The sequence below is a fragment of the Thermobia domestica genome, chromosome 10, assembly GCF_964235325.1.
Source record: "Thermobia domestica chromosome 10, izTheDome1.hap1.1, whole genome shotgun sequence".
In the NCBI taxonomy this organism is placed as follows: Eukaryota; Metazoa; Arthropoda; class Insecta; order Zygentoma; family Lepismatidae; genus Thermobia; species Thermobia domestica.
This window is the reverse complement of record NC_137463.1, coordinates 90,297,345-90,324,493: the sequence shown is the minus strand read 5'-3', so window position 1 is coordinate 90,324,493 and position 27,149 is coordinate 90,297,345. Positions and strand designations below refer to the sequence as shown.

At 36.3% G+C, this 27,149-nt stretch overlaps 2 protein-coding genes across 3 annotated transcripts in view; one reads left to right on the top strand and one right to left on the bottom strand.

The window, feature by feature from the left end:
* Positions 1-27,104, bottom strand: part of LOC145662555 (putative peptidoglycan muropeptide transporter SLC46) — a 91,913-nt gene extending 64,809 nt beyond the window's left edge. The window contains exons 1-2 of one of the 2 annotated variants that reach the window (XM_081728234.1): positions 25,949-27,104; positions 21,079-21,180 (exon numbers count right to left, since the gene is read on the bottom strand). In XM_081728234.1, the coding sequence (XP_081584360.1) occupies positions 21,079-21,180; positions 25,949-26,858 (1,012 nt within the window). In that variant the 5' untranslated portion in view covers positions 26,859-27,104. The remainder of the gene's footprint in view (positions 1-21,078; positions 21,181-25,948) is intronic. The other variant, XM_081728233.1, reaches the window with a different exon arrangement.
* The window catches only part of LOC145662556 (putative peptidoglycan muropeptide transporter SLC46), a 98,023-nt gene that overhangs the window by 29,376 nt on the left and 41,498 nt on the right, over positions 1-27,149 (top strand). The gene's annotated exons all lie outside the window — the stretch shown is intronic.

Below are 27,149 nucleotides of genomic sequence, written 5' to 3'. Positions count from 1 at the left end.
ATTAGTACAATTCAAGAAATTCAAATATTCCCACTTCTTTGTGTTATTAATAGTGTTATGGTTCCAAGTGAAACAGAGAACGACTTAAAATGAGTAAAGAGGTAAGATTCCTTATCTAATCTTATTTAACAGATTTCTTATCTATTTTGTGTATTACACCTTAATCCATTTCTACAGACCAATTTAGATAGTAGTGCATAGATTGTTAGAAGTACATTCTCGAAATGACATTGTAAGTACTTCATATAGCGGCTATTATAATACGGTGTATTAGACATACGTTTTCATCACGTTTTTAAGTATTTCAAGTACTTTTTGTTCGAGGGCAGTGTTTCATACAGCATTTTATATTCAATTCTTCACCTGTTTCTACCAATTCTTTTTCTTTTATTTTGCAAACATGAGAACACAAAAGTTCATAAATTCCAACCCCGAACTCTTTACTTCTTTCTACCAAATAACCAGTCTATATCGGTTGATTTCTGATATTACTAATTCTGAACTGAAAGAAAAGTGACAGTTGCATTAAAATTCTACAATATCGTTAATGTTTATGGGACATATACAAGCTGATAAATCTCATTAAACCGAACAAAATAATATAGTTGATTGTAAATCAGGGTGTCTATTGGTCACGAAAGTCGCGAAAGTCATGAAAAACTCACAAAATCAGAAAAGGTCATGAAAGGCAAGAAAAAGTCACGAAATTTAGCTTTTGGGCCACGATTATTTATCTGTACAAATATAGGTATAGACTGGAAAATTTTGTTCTATAAAACGTCAAAATTCACAACAAAAATGTCTATGGTCTGCTTTAGACGATACCAAATCGCAAACAAAACACGCTTCTATTTAGGCGTGACGCGAAACGAGACGAGACGAGACTTTCCATTTGTTGGTCTCGTCTCGCGTCACGCCTAAATAGAAGCGTGTTTTGTTTGCGATTTGGTATCGTCTAAAGCAGACCATAGACATTTTTGGTAGTGTCTAGTGCAGCCTTAAATGTTGGTCTCGTCTCGTCTCGCGTCTCGTCTCGTCTCGCAAATGTGAAGTCTCGTCTCGCGTCTCGCGCGAGACTTTCTCGCATGGTCTCGCAGTCTCGCATATATTCTGGGTTAAAATTTTGCAATGTTTTATTCTATGGCTGTTAATGAATGATGATGTGATATTCTGTCCGAAGGCAGATATTTGACCTAAAAGTCCCTTGGCAAGGTGAACCCATGGTGGTTTGCCATTGCTTTCCATGGGATGAATGTTCATAATATCCTAAGGAGACGGAACCTAGAGTTCAACATGGTATCCGAACTTGTGTCCACTCCGCTCCAAATTAAAAGAAAAGTTGTGCTGGAATTTGATTGCTGGACCATTTATTTTCGCATAGCATAATTTACAGCAAAACCAGCATAAATTGTTTGCTGGATCCAACATTGTTTTCCAGCTTAGAGTTCTCCAGCAATATTTTCCAGTTTGCCATGCGGGCACATTTTTGCCCCGAAAAAAAGTTGCCAATGTAATTAGGATATAAAGAATATAACGTTTCCGTATATGTTTTTCTGAACTCATTGAACCAAACCCCGATCCTTTTACTATATCTACATGTATTTTTTTAAAGTTAGCTAGCTATGGTGTAGCTAGCACCCATTGCGAGGGCTACACCCTCTATTTGGGAAAGAGATTTAACATTATTATGGCGAAAAAAATGAATTTCTGTTGGGCAAAGAGACATTATTAACTTTATTAACTTTATTAAACATCCATAAGTTTTATTTATGTATGTATTTATTTATTTTTGTTGTACGTGAGGAGGTTCTGTTAGTAACAAGCGGGTTTACTGTGCATGATATGAAGGTGAGATATGGGCCGGTACGTGTGATGTGCTGAGGATACTGATGATGTTATAGTCCGGATGATTTGGAGGTACGGTATATTTATATAATGCGAAAAGCAGTGAGAGAGGTGTAGACGTGTGGTGATGGCTGAGAGTGTAGGGAGCGTCGCTGTAAACGGTTTCAAAAATAAAGCGTGTTCGCTGTCATACCGTTGAGTTATATATTTAATACGAAGAGCTTCAATATGATAAAGAAGGTGAGGAAATGTGATGCGGTCGTACAATTCACGGGTTGGACTTGGTAATTTAATGCGGTAGGCTAGGCGGAGAGCATGTCGTTCCATTATTAACAGCTTTTCGTAATGTTTTGCGCTTGCTGATACCCATGAGGTAAAACCATATGTAAGAACGGGACGGAGGAAGACCTTGTAGGTGTTGATGAGCGTAGAAGAGTGGAGACCCCACGTTGTACCTATGAGACTTTAAGTAAATTTAATCTATTTTTGGCTTTGCTTACAACGGTAGCGAGGTATGGACGCCATGTAAGATGATAATCAAATGTTATACCCAAGTATTTCACTGTCTTTGAGTGCTGTATGGCAGTATCAGTGACGGTAAGGGCAAGACGAGCTGGGTTTCGATGAACTCGTGATCGACGTTTTGGTGGAATAAAGACTATGGCCTGAGTTTTGGTAGCGTTTATTGTTAAGCGCCACGTCCGACACCAATCGCTAAAGCGACGGATAACTTCATTCATCGTATTGTTTATTTGAGAGATAGTTTTCGTTAATGCCAGGAAAGCCGTGTCATCGGTGTACTGAAACGTATGAATGTTTTGCGGTAAGGACGGCATGTCAGCGACATAAAGCAGATACAGCAGTGGGGACAAGGCAGAGCCTTGCGGAACGCCGCTATGAAGAAAAACAGGATAAGAGACACTGTATTGATGTAGATGTAAGCCAGGCGGTTTGAAGGAAAATTAAAGATGAAGCGGATGTACGTGATAGGAAGACGGAAAGACAGAAGCTTGAATAAAAGTCCCAGGTGCCATACTTTATCAAATGCCTTTTCGAGATCGAATAAAACTAAACAGGCAGGCTTGGAAGAATTGTAATGATTAGTGATCATGTTGGAGAGGCGAAGTAACTGATCGTTAATACTATATCCTGGTCGGAAACCAGCTTGATGTAAAGGTAGCAAATTTTTCGCTGTTAAGTGAGTGTGAAGTCTTTTGACAAGGATGCGTTCCAATATTTTGCTGAAAGTCTGAGTTAATTGTATGGGCCTCTAAGATGATACGGCATTTAATTTACGAATAGCTAACACTTAGCAAACATGAGTGTTTTGGAAGTCTTCCACTGAGGGGGAAGATAACCTGTGCGGAGAATAAACGTAAATATAGTTGCTAAAAGGTGTAGTAAGGCGAGAGGCGCTTCTTTGACATGACGGCAAGTGATTGAGTCCAGACCAGGGGCAGTATTGCGTTTGCGAACCGTGACGGAGTTGATATCTGTTACAGTGATAGGCGTAGCAAGAGGATGGTCAGGTAAAACATGAGACGTGCTGGGATGAAGTTCTGGTGAATTTATGTTAAAGGTATGTGTGGGATGCCTGCGAGGAATGGCTACTTCAGACGGCGTGAAAATAGATTGTAGATAGGTTACGAAGGCGTCTGCTTTTTCTTTATCTGTCTGAAGAGGATTTTCATTTTCTAGGAGAGGATAGGTAATGTGGGTCTTGCGACCAGTAAGCATGTTGAAACGGTTCCAGTATCTGGATGGGTGTGCATCGTCTCCCAAATTATTACAAGCTTTTATCCATTGACGGAGTTTATACGCTTTAACATAATTGTGAACTGTGCGTTGAAATTGACGATGTAAATGCAATGACTCTAGATTTCTTGTACGTTTGTAATCTCTGTAGAGTGCTCGTGAACGTCTGATAAGTGGTAAATAATGGGGTGGGAGCGTTGGGTGATAACTATGGGATGTACTAGTCGGTATAAAACGGCTGGTAGCGTCATGGAGTGCTGTAGTTATTCTATCCAAAGAATTATGAAGATCTTCCTCCGTTTCTGATAGAGTTGAGTTTGCAAAAATGCTAGTAAGGTAATTTCGATATCCTGGCCAGTCGACTTTGTCGAAGCGCAATGTGGTAATCTATATGTAAATTTCTTCGTCTTTATTTAACCGGATTTCAACCTTGTCTTTGCCTGCTTCTAATCCGAGGAATGCTCTAACGTCACAATATCCAAAATTGACACGGATTGTTCCCTTAGAATAGGTTTTAACTTTCTTTTCAGAACGTTTAAACTCTCTAGCATTAAATTTGTGGAAGCAGCAGAGAAAATATAAAAATACGTTACTTGTGTAGGAGAACAGTGCTGCCATCTATTGTCGCCTATCTCCCTTTATACCAGCCACCAAGGAATAACATTACTTGTGTGAACGGACTTGTGGATAACATATACTAATATACTAACCTAAATAACTGATATACAACATAATTATGTTATATACTAATAACAATTATATCAATGGCTCGCCGCGGGGAATAGTGATAATTAATTTTCAACACTCAAGACACTGTCAAGAATGCTATGCACTTACCTTAGTTTCCTTCTTCTGAGGGAATTATATTGTTATATCCTCCTTCCTGCAGCTACTCTTCTGATCTTTGTCGCTGTCGGGGTAGAGAATCGCGTACTCTTTCTTGTGAATATTTTGCAAGTGTTTCTTCACCGCGTTATATTACGAGAATGCATTTTCAATTCTATCTTCTTAGGCTTATACAATTTACGAATAGCTAACTCAGTATTCGTCGCAATTTCAAAGTAATCCTGGAACTTACTTTTACGCCCTGCTGTTTCGGATGGATTAAGACTCGAACTTGCAGAAACAGTACCTGAATCCGTTTCACTTTCAACTGGGTCCCCATTTGTCTCTTCTAAAATATCGTCGCCACTATCAACATTTACACGTTTTGGTCGTTTCCTTGAAGGGTGATTTTCCATTATAAAGATGTTTTTATACCACCAAAAGCGCTTGTAGATAACAAAAGAACTCCTCACAGCACAATACGACCCAATTCTTTTGGTTCGTTCGCGCTTATAGCAATGTTGCATTATCTCACTTTATCAACTTTCGCTTTCAACTTATATAGTGTTGCCATATCTAGAAAATAAAATTACTGACAGATATAGGGCCATTCCTACCATCTCCCACCAAACCTATAGGGCCATCCTACCAAACTAGTGTTTGAATTAAACTTCCGAACTAGAGGGGGATGGTTTTGATAAATATATAGAAAAAAATGCTTATTCCATGTAAAAATATTGTTATTTCTGCGAGCCGGACCGGGGATAAACTTTAACGAAAGGGGATTTTCCCGCCATCCCCCAACATTAATCGCTAGCAGTAATGTGAAAAAGACAGAAACAACAGAAATATCACATTTCGCAGCAATAGGGAGTCTTATTCGCTTTTCAGACCAAAAACAGAAGTTCATGTATTCGTGCGCGCCCGCGTGTATGTGTTTGTGTCGCAAAATAAAGTCCTAAATCGATGCTGTAATAAATTTCCAATTTACAAAGCTTTTCTTTTTAATGATGTTTAGAAACTAAAGAAGGCTTTAATTCTGAAAATCAACCTTGAATAATAATAAATCTCATAAAATTTATATTGCCCCAATCACTTTTTTGTTACTGGAGACATTAACGCTCAACTTAGAAAACTCAATAAATGTAAAATCACTAAATATACAATTAAATGTAATTCATAAATGTTGCGAGACTGCGAGAAGTCTCGCGAGACTTCTCGTGCGAGACTTAACCGAGTCTCGTCTCGCGTGGTTTAGTCTTGTCTCGCGTCTCGCATAAAATTTTGAGTCTCGTCTCGCGTGCATCCCTACTTCTATTACATGCATGAAAATTCGGCCCAATTCGCACCCAAATTGACTCTTGAGAATCCTACTAAATTTTATGGTTTGGGAAAGAAAAGGTCACGAAAAAGTCACGAAATTTCATTTTGGAATTTTAGTAGACACCCTGGTGTAAATCCTTATGCTTAGTTCTAGACGAAATTGAGAACAACAATTTTAGGAATGATCAAAAAAAAAAAAATTCATCAAAAGATTGCAATCTTAGCCTATAATTAGTTTTTCGATCAGGGACCACAAAATTTTTGGACGGCCCCTAAATCGAGTTTTTCTACTTTTTTACAGAATAAGCGCATCATCGTGAGATAAGTGATAGTTTGGGTTTGGCTACACTGTATGTAGTTTTCCAGATATAAGACCTACAAAAAATTTTTAATTGAAATATAATGGATCTTTTGATTCAAAAATAAAATTGTAGTAAAGCTAAAAATTGATGTACGATAACCACGCCATAATCCAGATGAAACCGATACTGATGTATGCTTTCATCATATTTTTAATTTTATTTAATGTCCCACGACTATGCACCGAGACTTAGGGAGACGATAATAAGATGGATGATAGGCTAATGACGGAATGAAGAAAGTGGGAGAAAACTAGAGAATCCGGAGAAAATCCACGAACACGGTGTTTGTCCATAACAAAATTGATTTCTCGCAGACTAGGATAGAACCAACAATCCCACACGCAGGTTTTCGTTGTGACCCGAACAAGACGACAGTATGGCTAATGAGTATTTTTTCTTAAACTTTAAATTTTGTCTCACTTCAATAGTGGCCGAAGTCGAGACATGTATTAATCGATAGATCACATCAACGTCATAATGAAATAGTTAATGTAAATTCTCATACGTAGTTTTTAAGAAAATCGACAAAATGTAATTTTTATAGTGCTAAAAGCATGTCGTTCTTGTCTAATAATTATGTATTTATTTACATATTATGCAGGTATAAACTATCTGTTAAGTAACATACCTCTAACAGTGACGCACAATGGCGTACGCAAGGAGAGACTTCGAGATTAAACTCCCCTTTGGCAGAATACTATTGCAAAATAAACATTTACTTAAAATTATATATATATATATATTAAATGGAAAAATCAGATTGAATCTTTAAATCTCTCTGTTGACTAAATTCTGCGTACGCCATTCATAATCCTAATTTTGATGTCCGTGCTTTATTATGAGGAAGACAAAATAGACCTCTTTTCCCTCAGAGACAAAGAAGCAAACAATTTTCATTAATGCATGAAATCAAAAGCACAAGGAGATCCTAACAGACACCACAAAAATTTGGAAATAGAAGAAAGTTTATGAAGAAAACTGATTTCGTGATAGGTTCGAGTAGTTTACGTTATTTTCTTCGTTCATTGCCAATAGCTCACAGCCAAAGCTTAGAGACGGGAAGTAATAAGAGTTAGAAGGTACCGAGCATAGACGCTAGATGTTAGTCGTGTCAAGATTTAAATTTTGAAAATGTGAATGTAAGTGCAAACTCAGAACATATTTACCAATTACTCTTACGCAACTAATCTATCTTCAACACAAAATATTAGTAGTAGATTCCCTTTAATAGTTCTCTTGCAGATAATAATAAACACTTAATCACTATCGTTTGATTCTAGTGAATGGTTTTGGGAATTCAGTGCTTTGATTCGTTTTGCATTAGCTAATGATGCCATATATAGTAGCAGCAATGTTGGGAAAATGGAGAATTAATTCATATGCTTGTGTTATTTCAGTCGAAAGCAATATAGATAAAATTCTTTCGAGTCAAAGAAAGCACATAAAAATCGAATTTATAAATTTTTACGAGATTCATTAGGAACACATTTTTAAATCGAGGCAAATTCAACCTTATTCTTAAGCGATTTGAACTCCAACCAAAAATAGGTACAGTATGACTATATCCACTATTACTTCCAGCATGAAATGTTTCAGGTGAGTTCCAAAGAAATTTACGATATGTGCTTTACGATGGCCCACAAACATTGTGGTGAAAGGAAAATTTAACTTTTGCAAACGTTATTTGAATTTCAGAAGGTTATAAATGGACCTAGGATAAGGCAAAGTAACGTACATTTCTAAATAAAAATAAATGTGGAATATATGCAGGTGTATACTTCTTTATATCAATCGTAATGTTTGAACCAAAACATTTTGAGTGACAGAATTGTTGGCTCATCAATAGGAACCATTCTTAAACATCAAAGAAAATACACGCAGGTAAATCGGAGCATTTGCCTTACTGAAGCAGTTTAATCATCATTAGTTTTCTAATAAGAGGGGGATAACTAGGTACTAGTTTATTTCCTATTCTGTTTAAGTAAATTCTTCATTCTGACTATAGAAATTATGGGCACTTAATAAAAATAAAAGTCTATACCTTCCAATTAAGCAGTCTCTTATGTACCAATATTAGCTACCAGAGGAATGATTTCATTTTTTTTATTTCATTTGATTTTAGTTCAGCGTCCATTCAGCACCGAGGTTTATGAGACATGGATCTACACCTTAACGCTACACGTGAACCACATGAGTTCCCACCGGAAATCGAATCCGGGTCTGTTACAGTAAATTCTTCATTGCGACTATAAATACGGGGTATATAACAAAATTAGAGTCTATATCCTCTAATTGAGTAGTTGATTCATAAGTTAATAAATCATTTATCAGTAGATAATTTTATGGAAGTCGTAGGTTGTGTAACAAAGTATGAATTTTGAGATACTGAGCAAATTATCTTTCTACAAAGTAAAACAACGTACTCAGTCTATGAAAAGATATATATACTTCTCTAATAATTGCCTGCAAGAAATTTGGACTACCACTTCTTTAAATGCTTTTGAACGCTAAATTACAAACCTGTTGTAAAATTGTATTTAATATAGGCTATCCTAGACTTTTTACTTATAACAAATTCCATGGTGTTTAAATAACATTTTATTATTATTATTATTATTATTATTATTATTATTATTATTATTATTATTATTATTATTATTATTATTATTATTATTATTATTATTATTATTATTGGAGCTACGCTCTTTCCTACATAGTTAGCAATGTTAGGGATATTGCCTGGTGAAGAAGGGCAAAGTTTTAGAATATTTGTTTTAGGATCCATTTAAAGCAGAAACTTCACGTCTCATATAACCTGAGTATTGACTGTGGACATCAAACTCTAATCAAAACGATTCTACTCCTCTTCTGCCAAAGATTCTTCATATTTTTTAACTTCTGAAGTAACTACATAGATTCATTGTGCGACGAACATACTCACTTTTAATCAGAGATGTAATGTGGAACATAAGGATGGATATTCTCCTTTCTCAAAACGATCGAGCGTTCATAATGGAGAATAATGCCAATGGATTATTTGAAGAAAATGTACTATCTTTTACTTTTTTATTCCCATGAAGTATAACCTTCTCTATTACTTTGTAAAAAGAGGTGGATTTGATTTCATTTATACTTTTTTTCCCACTACATTGCAATATGAAGACATCATCATTCTGGATCAGTAGCTCAATACTCTTTGCTGATGTATAAATGAATCGGTGACTGGAAAAGAATATTCCACAACGCCCCATCAATTGTAGTTTCCTTCGCCCCCCCCTTTTTTCCTGCCACTGCACCTTCTATTACGTCACTCATGATACAGTTGCTTCTTAGTGAATATCCCAACCAGTTTCTCTTCCTCTTCTTAATAATATCAAAAATTTTATTTTCCTCCTCCACTATTACTAATACCCTATCATTCGTTTTCCGTCCACCCAGCTAATTCTCCCAATTCTTCTCTCAGTTCTCAAAGCTCTCTTCTAATCGTTTTACATCACTTTTACGTAATGTCCATGTTTCTGCCCCATACAGTCAGTGTTGGGTAAGTTACTTGTAAACTCGTAACGCGTTACAAGTTACTTTACTTTCTCTTAAAATGTAACGCGTTACTAACGCGTTACTTATCCCAAAAAGTAACTGTTACTTTACTTCAAAAGTAACGCCTTACTAACGCGTTACTTTTAGGTCCGACTAGACACAGACATCTTTGAGCTCGACCGACAACACGACTCGAATTCGGGTTGAGTTTCGAGTCAAGTCGAGCCAAATCCGGTGTATAGTTTCGAGTACTCTCTTCAAGTATCTTACATAGACAATATAATTATTATCTATGATACTACTACTACAACTACTTGTATAATAATAATAATAATAATAATATTAATAATAATAATAATAATAATAATAATAATAATAATTATTATTATTATTATTATTATTATTATTTATAACAACACTATGTATAAACATGGAAAATAGGCGGTTTGTATTTGAATACTAAAAATCTAGTTGATTGCCAACCTCGGTAGTCGTGAAGTCTAAGAGTTCACGAGGTTCTGAATTTGGGTTGAGGGTCTAGGTTGAGTATTCGGGCTCGAGCCAAACATTGTTAAATATTATAGGACACTGGTCAAATATCTTCAAAACTGCTCGGCCCGGTTTAGAATTGTCAACGACTCGAGCAACTCGGCTCACTATCGACCTGAATCGAAAAGTGAGCCAAGCCAACAGCTTACCCAACCGAGTCGTTTAATTCCTTGGCTCAGTTGAGCCGAACCGAACAGATGGCTCATCCCAACCAAGCCAGCTCGAGCCGATGGTTGACCCCAAACGAGCCGGCTTGAGCCATCGGCTCAGTTGTGACGAGCGGAGCTGAGCATGTTATAAAAAGATATCTTGTGGTCTCGCTATCGAAACAAGACGAGATGCGAGCAGTGTCCCCTCTCGTGAGCAACACTAAAAGTATTCCATATTGCTGCTTAGCTTACATTTCTCATGGCTTTCGCTTTCCAGTGTAATCAAGCCATGATTTCAAAACGAGTTAAAACGAAAGAGCCATTTATCAAACTCGACTCGACTAGAAACACGGACTAGTAGCTTGACTCGTGCCCATCCCTATGCGTTAGAAAAAATGGTTGGTTATTATTATTCTACTAAACTAATTATATAATAATAACAATAACAATGTTGTTATATAAGATTAAAAAATACAGAATATAGAGAAACATTACACTACAATTAATAAAATGAGAGCACATCAACTGGGGGTGAATCAAAACTTGCCAGTAACTCTAAAATCGATACTAACTAACTAACTAACTAACTCTATGGCCTATGGAACCCGGAGGTTCAATGCCGCGTTCACAAAAGCTCTCCACTGACTTCTATCCTTAGCTAACTGCATCCAGTTTCTACTCTGTATTCCAATCTCTGCGAGATCCATCTTAATATTGTCCTCCCATCTGCGCCTAGGTCTTTCTAATGGTCGTTTTCCGATTGGTCTTCCAGTCAAGACTTTGAAAGCATCTCTACTTTCTTCCATTCTAGCTACATGACCCGGCCATCTAAGCCTCCTAGACTTGACGACCCTAACAATGTTGGGTGAACCGTATAAATTATGTAGTTCCTCGTTATGAAGTTTCCGCCATTCCCCATTCCCGTTCCTATTGGGTCCGAATATTCGTCTCAGGATCTTGTTCTCAAATACTTTCAGTCTATGTTCTTCCCTCAGAGTAAGTGACCATGTTTCGCAGCCATACAGAACTACAGGCATGATTATCGTTTTGTATATTTTAAGTTTCAAATTCCTCGACAGAATTCGTGACGACAAGAGATTTTGAGCCGAATAGTAACACGAATTCCCTGCTTTTAGTCGGCATTTAATTTCTCCGTGAATATGATTTTCCTCTGTTAATATTGATCCTAGATATTTGAAAGTATCCACTTTATCAAAAGTATTATTTAGTATTTTAACGCATCCATAATTTGCTGTATTCCGGTCCCGACGTACTTCCATGTATTTAGTTTTCTCTGCATTTACTTCTAAACCCATGTCCCTGCAAGCGTTTAATAAGATCTCTGCATTTCTTTCTATTGTTCTCCTATCATCTCCTATTAAATTTACATAATCAGCTTACGCATAACCTGTTGACCACCGTTCAACTGTAAGCCCTGGTTGCTATCTTTGATTTTCCTTATAGCGTATTCCAAAATGAAGTTAAATAATAATGGCGACAACGCATCTCCTTGTTTTAGGCCATTTTCGACGTGAAAGCTCGTGGACAAAAATGTTCCTACCCGGACTTTACGTTGGGATTCATTTAAACATATCTTAATTAATCTAATTAGCTTTCTCGATATTCCAAGTTCTGCAAGAACGTTGTATAATGTTTCTCTCCTGACCGAGTCGTACGCCTTTCTAAAATCAATAAATAGTTGATGTACCGGGGTATTGTATTCCCACTTTTTTTCGAGTATTTGGCGAATGGTAAATATTTGGTCGATAGTTGATCGATTTCGTCTAAATCCGCACTGATAATCTCCAATAATTTCATCTGCGTATGGGGCCAGTCTTGCTAACAGAATATTTGAAAGGATTTTATAGGATGTTGACAGAAGAGAAATGCCTCGATAATTATTACAGTCAGTTTTGTCGCCTTTCTTGTGGATTGGAACAATGATTGATTCTTTCCACTCTTGTGGCAATTCTTCCTTGTTCCAGATAAGGAGAATGAGTTTGTGTATCTTGTTACACAATTTTTCGCCTCCAGCTAAAATTAACTCAGCCGGAATTTCATCTACACCCGGAGATTTGTGTGTCTTTAATTTCTTGATAGCGGTTTATACTTCTATTCGGTTGGGTTCTGGAATATACGGTTCTGCGGTGTGTATCTCCTTTTCTCCACGAATACTAGTTTTTGGTTGCGTGTTAAGCAAATCGTCAAAGAAATCTTTCCATCTATTTAAGATGCTATCCGTGTCAGTGAGAACTGTACCGTCAGCTTTGTTTAATATGTAAGCACGAGGTTGATAGCCTTTCTTAAATTCGTTGATTCCCTTATACATGTCCCGGATGTTTTTATTTTTATTATTATCTTCAAGTTCCTTAATTTTAGCTTTCAGAAAATTGCGTTTCTTTATTCTAAACGTTTTGGAAGTTTCCCGCCTGATATCTGCGAAATTTTGTGTAGTCATTTCATTCAGATTTTGTAGCCAGCGTAATTTTGCCTGTTTTCTCTTCTCTGCTAGTTTTATGCATTCCTGGTCGAACCATGGTTTGTTCCTACGTATTTCCGCGTGTCCCAATTTTTCTTTTGCTGAAATTTTAATGCTATCTCTAATTTCAATCCAGGTATCCTCAACACTAGTGCACTCCGAATCTTCTAAAGCCGAAAATCTATTCGAAACTTCAATCTGGTATTCCTCTCTTACCTGGCTCTCTTCTAATTTCTTTAAATTGAATCTCTCCGTTTTCGGACAATGAATATTACCTTTATTCAACGATAACCTCTCTCGTATTATCGCTGCTACCAGTTAGTAGTCAGTGTCATAGTCACCCCTCTAAACGACCGGACATCAATTATGCTAGATTGCCTTCTTCTATCTACTAAAACGTGATCAATTTGATTATGTGTTTTCTCGTCTGGTGATGTCCAAGTGTATTTATGAACGTTGCGATGTGGGAATTTTGTACTCTCCACGATTAGGTTTGTGGATGTTGCAAAGTTCACGAGTCTAACACCGTTGTCATTACTTTCCTTATGCAGACTTTCGTTCCCTATAATCGGTTTGAAAATATCCTCTCGTCCTATCTTCGCATTGAAATTCCCTAATAGAATTTTCATATGGTATCGCGGGAGTTGGTCAAATATCGGTTCCACTTCTTCGTAAACACTGTCTTTTATATCGTCATCCTTATCTTCCGTTGGGGCATGTACATTTAAAACAATAATATCACACCACCGTCCCTTAAGAGTAATAAAAGAAAGTCTGTCAGTAACAAATTCAACCCGTTTAATTGCTGGTAATATACGTTTATGAACGAAAAACCCTGTTCCTAACTGGTGATTTTTATTTCCTTCCCCGTAAAAGAACGTAAAATTTCCGGAATTCTCAGATCCATTTCCTTCCCACCTAACTTCCTGAACTCCTACTACGTCCATCCTGTATTTCTCTAACTCCCTCGTTACGGATTTTAACGCGCCTGCCCTATAAAGACTCCTAATATTCCATGTTCCAAATCTCATGTCCATTTTCTTTTGCTGAGGTCGTGCCAAGTTATCAGTCCTTGTCCGAGGCTTTTGTGAATATTTCTGAACAAGTGCTTTTTTTTTACAGGATGAGGTTGTTAGCCCTACCCAAACCCCCAAGCTGGAGGACCACTCCTAGTCGGCTGTCCGCGACTGCTTATTCAGTATATTCGCAGCTAACCTCTATATCTTCGATCCGCAACCTAAGGACGCGCCATGCCGTGGTGACAGGAACCCACGTTACTAAAATCGATACACGCTTTTTAAAGCTAGTTGTTCCAAACTCTATAATGAACGTGACTTTAGGATACGCAAACTGATCTAAAAGAACTCTAATATTACATACCATCAACATTACATCAATAAAGTAGGCCTGCTCATCAGAACACAGTTTATTCATTTTAACCCCATACTGTATATCGTTAATTATGGTACCCTAATTGTTGATAAATATTTTCCGCCGGGGCACATCTTTACTTTTAAATTCTGTCCACCATCATCTTCAGCTTTTAAGAGAAAGTATTCTTTCAAATGTTCGAACGACAAGATATTTTCGTTATTCATCTTTCTAAAAACAACACCAATCAAAGTAAAATAGACAACCGGTACCATTGCACTCATAGTTCACTCACTAAATGTATTGATTTGGAGCTATCAAAATCTACGACAAAATCTTCCAAGTGCTTGCAATCAGTACACGTGATTTCCATGAGGCTGTCTTCATCTTCCAAAAACATCAAGTGGCACTATGATCTTATCTGTTTCTTTGTGTGTCGGTCACTGACTTACGTAGTTCGTGCTCCATTGTTCCATTCTGAGTAATTCACTTACAAGAAAAAACATTTGTTTTCGAAAAAAATACTGTACATACAGATGGTGATCAGAAAACGGAAACACCTGAACGAAATTGCAACTTACCAGATTAATATGGTGTCGGGCCACCTTTCGTCTTCAGAACAGCCTTGATGCGACGTAGGATGGAGGCATAGAGGTCGTGAATGGTAGCAAGTGGTATTTTACACCATTCCTCGTGCAGGGCATCGGCCAGTTCTGTAAGAGAGGATGAAGGTGGAAATCGTCGCCGGAGTCGTGTTTCCAAGACGGACCACAGATGTTCAATTATGTTGAGATCTGGTGATTGGGCGGGCCAGGGGAGGTGTTGAACTTCATCCCGATGTTCCTCAAACCACGATGCAACAACGCCAGCTGTGTGAATGGGTGCATTATTATCCTGGAAGATGGCGTCATTGTCCGGGAACAATATCCGGACCATAGGATGCAAGTGGTCTCCTAAAATTTCGACATAATCGTTGGCAGTGATTCGTCCGCTAAGTGTGACCACAGGACCCAATGAAAACCATGATATGGCGGCCCACAGCATCACCGAGCCGCCGCCATGTTTCACAGTTGGGCGGAGACACTGCAGATCATAAGCTTCTTTGGGCGTTCTCCACACATAAACACGGCCCGTGGTTGGGAATAGGGTGAAGGATGACTCATCCGACCATATCACACGTTTCCAGTCCTCAACGGTCCAAGTTGCATGGTCGCGGCACCATTTGCGGCGTGCGAAAGCGTTATGGTCCCTGATGAGCGGTTTGGACCGTGCAACATGACCCCGTAAGTTCATGTCATGTAATTCGCGGCGGACTGTGATTGTCGAAACAGGGTGGGGGAGATGCTGATTGAGTTCCTCCGTCACTTGCTCCGCAGTGGCACGCAAACTAGGTACGTTACTTAAAAATTTGTAACGCGTTACCGTTACAGTTACTTTGGAAAAAATGTAACGCGTTACTAGGAAACGTTACTTGCGTTACGTTACTTCCCAAGACTGCATACAGTACAATACTTCACAGGAAGCATTTTATGAATCATTTTCTTAATTCTTTATTCAAGATCCCACAACAAAATAGACTTTTATTTCCCTAACGTCTTCTTTCGCCACTTCTATCCTTCATTTTATTCCACTTTCACACTTCATATTATCACTATTAATACTACGTAGGTATCGAAAACTATCCACCTGTCCTATTTTCTCCACTCCTTCTATAGTTGATACAGAACTCTTCGTACCAATTACCCTGGCTTTTATCTTTCTAACATTTATTTCCATTCCATATTCTGCACAGGCCTTCCTCAAGTTTTTTTGACATCTTACTGATTTTATTTTCAGATTTCACAACAAGCGCCACATTATCTACAAACCATATACCTAATCATTCTACCTACTATCAGAATGCCGTCTTCATTATGTTGGTTATTTTCACTATCTCTTCTGAATAGTTATTAAATATTGTTGACGAAAGATAGCATCCCTGTCGAACTTCTTTTCCAATTGCACTTTCTTCTGTCATTTCTTATTCTAACGTTTACTTGTTGGTTTATATATAAATTTCTTATCTTCGTCTTCAATCTGTACATTCGAACCCTACCTTCTTCGGAACTCCCAACAACAATTCCCAATTCACTCGGTAAAAAGCCTTTTCTAGATCAATAAATATATCATACACCTCTTTCCGTTTTTCCATAAACGTTTCACTGTTTACCCTTTATCTCTTATGTCCTTACCTCTTCTGAACCTGAACTGTTGCTCCTCAACTTTCATTTGTTTTTCCATACAACGTTCTGTTCAGTATTCGAAGCAAAATTATTTCTACATACGATATGAGACTAATATTTCTATGATCCTCACACCTCTCTGGGCTCTATTTCTTAGCCATCGGTATCAGAATTGTCTTCAGGAAATCTTTTTGCCACTATCCTGTTCCATATCTTACATCGCAGAGTCGGAACAATTCTTTCTTGCCCTCCTATCCCACATTTACAGTGAATTCGATTGGTCTGTTATCTATCCTGGTTGTCTTTCCATTTCTAATCTTGGATAGAGCTTTCTCAAACTCATCCCGAAGAATACTAAACTCTTTATCATTCTCGCGTATTTCATTTTCTACTTCAACATCTAAGCTTCACGGTCTATCCCTACTGTTATGTGAGTCCTCAAAATATTTTTCCATCTTTCTAAGACTTCACTTCTCTAGCTAACTACCTTTCCATTCGTATTTTGTACTATCATCGTAACGTCCTCTTGTTTCCACCGAAGTTCCATAAATTTTACCTCCTTGTATATTTCCTCATATTTTCCATTTAAAAAAAAATTCTTCTATATTTTCCCATTTTCCTTTCTAAAATTCTTTCCTTGTTCTGCCTGTTTCCCTTCGTAACTAGTTGTTTAACTTGCTGTACATCCCTCTGCCCTCTTCTTTATCAACTTGTTTCTACGTCTTTCTTTTCCTAATTTTCTACAATAGCTGTTCTGTAACCCGCAGTTTCCTAGCCGTTTTGTGTTTACAGTAACCTACTATTTCTGCAGTCTACTGTATTCGAAGTTTAATATGCTCTTACTGTCTGTTACTACCTGCACCTATCTTTTCGTCATTTGAGTATTTTTCTTCGAATTTTTCAACAGAAAGATTCCTTGCTCGTTTTTCAAATTTTCAGTGTTCAACACCTTGTTGCCTACTTTTCTCCTGCCTACAATTCTTCAATTGAATATCCACTTCTGCCAGCAAAAGGTTATGAGGTTATGATAAGAGAAAATGGTTCCGGGAAGGGTCTTGGCGTTCTTCAAGCTATTCTAATATCTACCAAAAAGTCACAACATAGTCTATTTGATATCTTCGGCCGTCTATTGAGGATTTATATATATATATATATATATATATATATATTTCTATTGTACTGGTTTGTAGCGTATGTTAAGACCTTTTACTCAGAGTTGCAAAATCTGGAGATTTTAAAGTAGTGAGAATGTGCTCCAAATGTAGCGGATTTGAACTACTTGTAACCCAAACATGAATCTGAATTATTTTACAAATATACTAACGATATATGAAAAAACGTCCAATATGCTACTTATAGTCCAAACTGGCAACATTGCTTTTGTTTCCCATGTTTCCCAAAATACCAAAAGCGTAATGAACTTGAATATTTAGTTGCACAGAAGTCGCTATTGCTTAATGTTCTACTCTACTTTTTTTTTGGAATATTTTCTTTTATCTGTTCACCCATTCAACTTCAATTATCCTCGTATCTTTATTATTAGCGATAAGCTAATTAGATCATCTACTGTAACAAACTATTATAATTATCATTATGATTAAATTAGATAATTAACACAGTGGAAATGTTTCTTAATTCTAGAAATACTAGTTTTTAAAATTGATATGATAGCTTCTTTAACTATTTGAACACTGAACTTTGATCGGACGCCATTATTATTCTCGACTTGATGAAACATTTGATTTTCGTATGTGGACTTTTTAATCTCATTTTCCATTACTAGATCACATCCATGATGATTTTATATGGGCATGTATGTTGTTTCGAGTGTTAAGAATTGCTGCTTCAATGAAATTAAGAGTTACGTTTTCGGTAGGCTGTTACCGGAAGGATCACTCCTTCCGAACTGCGTCATAGGTCAGATGATATGGCCTATTATTTGGGAAATCTTTCGATTCTCTTTTAATTGTTTAAATGCTTAATGCAACACATTCTCGGAAATCAAGTTTGATTTCTTTTGAAACTTGCTATTCCCTTCCTTACATTAGTATAGATTCCTCCTCCTCACAAATAAAAATAATTTATATTTGTGAACAATGTTAACAATTTATCTAAACGGACTCTAAAAGTCACTGTATCTTCACTCCAAGCTCGGAACGTCACCACACTTAAATTTTTAAATAGCAATAGAAGGCATTTCATTTATGATCTGATCTAGATATTACAGTACTCCATCATTTTTAGTCTTTTCTCTAAATTTGATTTCACTTATTTTGAAAGGCAATTGAAAACTTAGTAAGGGTACCAAATTAATGGCAATTTTCAAAATAACTTGAGCATGATTTCTCGAGACAAGTTACATTAAACTCAACGAAGTAAACGTTTCGCAAAGGAAAAGAAGGAAAGAAAAGATTGAAATTATATAGCACATACTTCAATTTACAATTACAGTTTGAAAGAAGTCACCATTCTTTTCTGGTTGCAAGGATAAGAGTGTTTAATGTATCTTTTAACAGAAAAATTAATAGCTGCCAGATTTAACTTTTTATTTTTTAACAAATGAGATGATAATATTGAGTAAGTCACCCGATATTAGTACTTACATATTACCACCTGCTTCGCTCTTGTGTATCCTCTATAGGTCTACGGAAACCTTAAAATTGTATACCAGCCAATGGCGTCTCCTGACGTGGATGTTAGGGCGTTGGCAAGAAAGGAAAAATATATTAACTCTCCCAACCATAGGCGAAACTAGAGGAGATCCCCTCTCCCCAGGAGCAAAGATGGCCCACCCACATTTCTTTTACTGATCGAAAATGATATGATGAATTTACCTCAATTTATTTTAGTAGCATTTGCATTCGACATACGAGTATTTAATAGTGACTATACTTTGCCCACCCATCGATTTCTTGAATATAGTCTGTGCCTGGAAGTTCTCGCAATTTTCGAAAGTAAGTAACCATGACCGTCCCTCCATAATTTCCTAGTTACGCCAACCTATAAATAATAATTTTATTCTAACAATTTAGTCTGCAAAATATAAAGATGAATTAAGGAGGATGTTATTGCGTAGGGAATAATTTAATTATAATAATTATATAAGTAAATTTTAAAGTTTTTATTTCAATTCCAAGTACCTAAAACATATGTAAGTCAAAAAAGTCTCATTTAAATAACATGGGGAATTTCTTCATCCTTCCTTTAAACCCCTAAAAATTAAAAATATTCACTTTTGGCAATGTTCTTGTGAGTTAGTCCCGGAAACCTATAATCATGCCGAATTTCAACTTTCCAAGTCAACTGGAAATACCCCTTTAATTTATGTCAGTTCATGTAGTGTTATATATAGTTAGGATAGTCCATAACCTCGAAATATGAAACTGAAAATTAAAAACAAGCAATTATTTACTTACAATTACTTGAATTCCAACTCGGGTCGTCCTTCTTTGCGTAGAAAGCTCTGGATTACTGTTTTAGAAACAGTAATAGAGGGCCTGAAACCGTAAGTCTTGATGACCCGGATGACCCATTAACGACAAAGTAAATGAAAATTAGGGAAAGAAAAATGGAAAACCATTTTGTAACTTAACGTCCAGTCTTTTTAAAAAATTTATTTATACAACTGACGCTGCAAATGCAAATTTATTGGATCGAGACAAAATGATTATATGTCTTTTCACCGTATTCCTTACATGTATTTTAGCAAGAAGTCAAGGCATCTTTAACTTATGAATTGAACGGTATGCTTAACAATAAAAAAAAGTGCGTAGATCATACCCCCACCCCAAAATAGTCCGTATTGCTACAAAATATCTGTACTGTACATCCACTGATAAATCTGCAGACTTGGCAACGCTTGAGACAAGCAGAAAACTCAAGACGTTGATTTCCTAAACAACGCCTTAGATCACAGAAGCACGAGGTGAAGAACATGAAGCGCATGCGCAGTGTGAGTCTTCTCAAGCAGTGAAAATTCAGCCAAAGCGTTGCCAATGACTTACTCGCAGAGGTGCCTCATCAAAACATGACGGGGATCGCACAGCACTTCTCGGTTCTTCTGCACTTCAACAGTTGATTCTGCCTCGTTGAAAATAATAATTTAAAAATCCCTAGTCCTGACGATCCGTTTAATTAAATTAAAATACTCTTTTCTTCATTTTTCGTTGGGCGTTAACACACGGTTTGCACACCCAGAGAAGTCGCTACTGATACCAGCGTCACTGTATGAATACATTATCATTCTTCCAACAATAAATTTCCTCAGAGGAAGATATATTTTTAAAAAATTAAAACGACTGGCGGTGTTAAAACTCAAACTGCCTTATGCAGAGTCGTATGACTGACTATTGCAGGAAACACATGTTAATCGAACTCTTTAGTATGACACTAATCACGCGTCAGTACGACTCTGCATACGGCCCAGAGTTTTTAAAAATGTATATAAGTTTTCCGTTGCATTTTATGTCCGGAAGACGGTTCTGAAAGTCTTCTGGGAAGTCTCCACCCAAAAGAAATACTGATAAACGCATGATTCACCTAAATTATTTACAAGGTAAAAGCACTATATTCTTCTATAAAGTTAAAAAATAATAATAGTTTCATTAAACTTCCTGCAAAACTGATCCTCTAATTAGATTGTAGAAAATGATCGTATTTACCTGCAGTTGCGATGAACGCACAATATGTTTGAAACATGATCGTTTGAAAAGTTGTCCAATGAAATACATTTCTTGTGTAAAATAATTCAATTGAAGACGATCCTGCCAATAAAAAAAAATATTCAAATAATCAGGATATATAAAATCACTCGCTAATAATATATGCCACAGAAATACAGTGTAAATCATTTTTCAAATCTTGAGGAATAATTGGAAGAACAAGATGTCAGTTGTCTACCAAACTTAGTTACAACAATTTATCCTTCCTTTGAAGTTGCTTTATATATTATTATTGTAAAATCTTGACATAGTTAATGAATATTGATTAAATAGGAAGTATGTTTGGATCTCAACACAAAATCAGACTGTGTTTTTACTTGTGCACAGTACTGCCAGAAGGTTGATGACACTTGTGACAGACTTTTAGAACAAGAAAGAGTGTCGTTTATTGTGTTTCATGGCTTAATAGTAGAACACATATCTAGACCGAAATGCCTCACTTATGATTGTATTAATGTAATATGGTAGTGGCAAGTTGACATGAAATATATTTGAGTTGGTAAATTAAATCTCTCAATATAAAGGCAGAAGTTCTGAGTGAGTAGTGACTGATTAATTAACGCTCAGTCCGAACCCTTATGCTATAAACTTCAAATTTTCACAGTTCATAGGATTTGTGACATAAGATACAACTAAGGAAGGTTTTTTAAAATTCGACGAGAAAAGGGGGTAGAAATAGGAGTGAAATTATTATACAAAGTGAGTCATAAGTTTTGTAATATTTCTACTATCCAAACAGCAGGCACGTGTACATGTCATGACCTACCATTAGTACAAGGTCAAACTGGTCCAAGAGGTTGTGTAGCAATCAGACTATTTAACACGTAGGCTGCCACTCCTTCAGTAGCCGATCAATTTTTAGTGGCACTGACAATGAGTGCACACCAACGTCTTCCTTTATGAGTCCGAACTCGGGCATAGCGCTGCGGCTTCAGCTCTAAACATTGTCATGTGAAAGGGGAAGGTGCAATGAATCACAGGACAGCATTTCCTTGGTTCCACTCAAGATCTGGCCGCCCTAGGATAACAGATTATGAGGTCATACAACACACCACTGAGGAAAATTTACCCATCAATACCAGTTCGGCATGTCCCAGTCTACTGTAGTACCCTCATGACCTAAAAAAAATTATTAGGAGCTGCAAGATTGTGCCATATGCATGCGCGCCGACTACATGAGTGCTCTGGGGCTCCAGTACCCACAAGATTTTTAGTTTGGTAGAATTGTTACTTGTCATTATCAGAAAATAATAAGCAATTAAAACATTGAGATAGAAGTTAAAATTTCTAATCTCTAAAACATGTTTTAAAGATGTTTGTGGAAAGGCAATCAAGCAACACTCTTACCCTTTCTTGTCTGCCTCTGGCCTAATCAAAGTCAATCCTCACAATAAAAAAAGGAATTATATTGTGAATAGAATTGTGCACAGTCCTTTATGACAGTGTTCATAAAATATTTTAACTAAAAGGAAATTAATCAAAAAATATCGAGATTCCCCTGAAAACATATAACACATCCCACCATTGATATGCACCCACATAAATTTTGGAAAGTCGGCGCCATTGGCCATATGAGTAAATCCCCACTTAGCTCCAGAGGAGAGTGGATCTGTGACGACAACTGATGCAAAATCAGCGAGATGTGCTTTTCTTGAAAGAGATTGTCACGTGCGACGAAAACCTTTTTTTTTTTTTTTTTTCGAAATCCGAATGTGCAAATACAGTGGATGAGCAAGAGCCAACTTCCAGAACTAGTCATCAAACAGGACCGTTTAGAGCATAAAGTCATGCTATCTTTCTAGTTGAACTAGAAAGCAATAATTTTCTTCGAGTTCGTTCCTAATGGTCGCACCATCAATGCCGACCTTTATTCTGAACAGTTGGAGCGGATGTGTGCTGCACTACGCCAAAAATATCCTGCATTAGTGAACGGAAAGCGCGCCCTGCTCCAACAGGATGACGCAAAATCACACTCGAATCGAAAAATACAACAACAAATTCAATAACTTGATTATATTAAATGGATTCCACTCTCTGCCTATAGTCTTGACCTTGCCTATTCGAATACTACCTGTTTCGGTTCATGGTGCACTTCTTTGAAATCACGATGCTTCATCAACCAGGAGAAAGAATAAACAACAATAACTGACTTCTATGACTCTAAAGAAAAGATGTGTTATCAACGTGAAATCCAGGAACTGGCAGGAAGATGATTGCGGACCGTCCAACACGAGGAGATATATATGTTAATCTGTTTTCATAGTACGTTGTGTACCAGATTATTATAGACTTATAACCCATCATTGTATTACAATATCCATATCCCGTAACCTCTGATTGTTAGAAACATGAAATTTGGTGTATGAACTTATCATCATTTAAAATAGTTAGACATGTGTTCCAGCTTTTTTTTTTTTTTTTTTTTTTTTTTAATATTTGATGTAGAAGGGAAGAAAAGTGGATGAGAAAGAAACAGATGCTGGGATTACAATTATTATAAACGTCCGTATCTCGCAATCTCTTAAGATTAGAGACAGGAACTTCGATATTTGGAATTTTTATTTAAAACAATAAGATACATGTTTCAGCTTTTTTAATGTTCGACCTAGGAAAGAAGAAAATGGATGAACAAGAAGAATTCTTATAATAAGATGGCCGTATCTCGGAATTCCGTAATGTTACAGACATGAAACTTGTATTCGGACTTTTTATTTAAAATAATTTAACATGTGTTTCAGCGTTTCTTGAGCTTTGTCCTGGAAGAGAATATAAAAGGGCGGGGCTCCAATTATTATAATAAGACACCCATATCTCGGAATCCCTTAAGGCTAGAGACATGAAAATTAGTATTTGGCCTTTTTATCTAAAATGATTCAAAGCGTGTTTCAGCGTTTTTAGATGTTTGTCTTAGAATGCAAGAAAAAGGGATGGAAGTGCTTCCTTAAGATGCCAATACGAGACTTTTGAATTTTATGCGAAATTTTTCAGACGAATTCTATATGAAAAGCGTAGAAGGAAGAATGCAAAACATTGCCACAGTAAACTATTTAATGAACAATAAATGTCTGATACGTGTGAACGTGAGACTACTTCCATTTGTGCAAAATCAATATAAAATCATGAAATATGAGATTATCAAAATCCACTTGACAAGAATGTTCATTTAAGATATAAGGGGAATCAAATGAAACCCATTCGGAGCCTATATATCTATTATCATTTGATGTATTTTTACAAAACGTGTACAGGAGAAACATGCATAAATGGTGACTTTGTCACAGTATTTACAGTTCAGAAGAAGTCCTCGTAGGCGTTCAAACATGAGAAAAATATTCCGTCCAGATAGATATCGGTCAGTTTTTGGGCAAACCCCTCACTGACTGCATCCTGACCGTAGCATCACCGATGACCTTTGAATGCCTTCTTCAGTGGATAGAACATGTGAATTATTATTATTGAGTGGTAGCCGAAGTGAATTATTATTATTAACCTTGAGTATTGGTCTCACGTCTACTAATCTACTTACAGCAGTACTCCCAACACTTAAACACACAATCTTGTCAACAGAATACTGGCAAAATTTGTCACATGAAATTTCACAAATAGGTTTCGCGATCATTTGTTGAAACCAAACGTAATTCTACTGCAGCGTAATATTATAATGTTTCCAAAGGTTACATAAAGTAAGATGGAGCTAGAGACCAGGCTTCTCCTAAATCACTAGAGACAAAGTTATCCCCAATTAGGGTGTTCTCCAACTTGAACATTTCTTTTGCATCATACTCATAATCTAACGTAAATCATATGGCATATGGACATGACAATTTCTTCCATTCTAAACACAAAGTTAAAATGTATTAAATCACAACAAAATTTAACATGCAAAATTTAACATTTAAATTATATCTCAATATAGGTAAATTTTATTACTGGGCACAGTAAAGAGCGAGTTATGATCATATTAATTAAATGTTCTTGAATCATATTTGTTTTAGCTTCATAAAAGTGGACCAATCTAATTTTGAATGGTTTCACCTGTTCAATACATCTATTTTATCATAGTCATTCATTTGCATATACTTATACCATCCGTTTTCTGTATAGCTTTCAGAGCATAATATAGCGGGATATTTATCTAAAGATTTGGTTTCAATTTTTATTTTATAATAAATTTGCCTATAAGGGATCTACACTTGAATGTCTTCAAAAAATGGAAAGAAATTTTTTAATGTCCTGTAGTTATATCCTTTAGGATATGAAAGCGAAGTCTGTGAAATTAATATTTTTGGCTCTTCCACAGGAAATAGAACCCGAGACTACGTGCATCAAAGGTACACATGCTAGCCACTTTTATTTTTTTGTTTTGTGTTAACCAGACTTTGTTTAGATAAGCGGGGACGGCTTTTGTTGGGATAAATTTGTCTTTTCTTCAAATTGTTCATATCAATATCTTACTGCCTGAAATCAACATTTTTCATTTAGTATTTTCTTTTTTGAGAAGTTAGATGAAGATATGTTGAAGAACACAAAGCAGTAAATATGTCAAAGCCTTATCAAATAATTGAAAGGAAAATACTTTTTTAATGATGCTGCAAAGTACAGGCAATTTCCACTGTTTCTTTATCGATGATAATCCTGATAGTGTTTATGACATACGATAACCGAAGTCTGTTAGTACTTTTTAATCTATGCAACTTAAGAAACATAATAGGGTATAAGTGTGTGAAATGTGTTTGCGGTAATAAAATGCATAATTACCATCAACTTTAATACGATTTAATTGCGACTAAGAGCTTATATCAAGATTTACCTGCAGCTGCCAATCCGCACGTAGTTACTGACAAAAGTACTAAGATGACTTGAGTTCTTTTGTAATTTTCTCTCTTCTTAAACGTAGTTTGCATTATACACACAATATGTGCCATATCAAAGAAAGTAAGGCAACAGTTTTTAGGCTTTGGTTCACCTTCAACAGTTTCTTTCACACATAAGAATCCGTAAAATGCTGCTATCACAAACGAAAATGAAGAAACCAGAAAAACAGTAAAATGGCCCACTTTTTCTAATAAGAATCCACTGACTAGAGAACCTAACGTCCTTCCAAGAGTGGATGCAGCTTCTAGAAGACTTATTCTCAAAGTTCGACATTCTATACTGGAAATATCACAGATGTAACTGTGACCAGCAACTACACTCACTCCTATTCCTCCGCCAAGCGCTGCAGGAACACACGCAATTAGTAGAAATTCTACAGGCACTTCCCACACAGTAAATACTACATAAAGCACAGCAGTTAAGAAAGATGTAACCACAGGGACCAGCAATGGGAGTTTTCGACCATATTTGTCGCTCCATGGCCCAATAAACAAACAGAATAATACTGCTACAACGGCATAAATACACTGTCTAGCTGTGATGTATGGTGCAACTAATATCTGAACCTTTACTTCTATATCATGAAGCTCGGTTAGGTTTTTACATAAATATATATCATATCTCAAGTTAACTGAGCATGCACGAATTATGTATAGGTCATCCTGAACTGATTCACAAATGCTAACGGCAAATAATGAGAATATTATAACAGGTTCAACAGTAACTTCGTTCCAGTAGTTCTTGGTCTTTTCAATTTGTTTATCGTAAATTTTTTTGCCCTTTTCCACAAAACTATGAAAATACACATTTGCTATTAAGTTAACGAGTCCGACAATTTCTTCCATTCTAAACACAAAGTTGAAGTCTATTGAACTACAACAAAATTTAACATGCAAGTGTACATTTATATTCTTGAAAATCTCAAAACATCACAATATTAAAAAAGTGAACACGAAAAACTACAAACATTGTAAATTAAACATTTTTTCATTGATAATATATCTACTTTATCAAACAAATCCAAGTAAAATTTTCAAAAATAAACGATCACGAACTACCGATTGACGACTTGGAAAAAGTGCGCCAAAGACAAAGATTATTTAGTTCAAAGAGATGCGTCTATCTCAATACTGTTT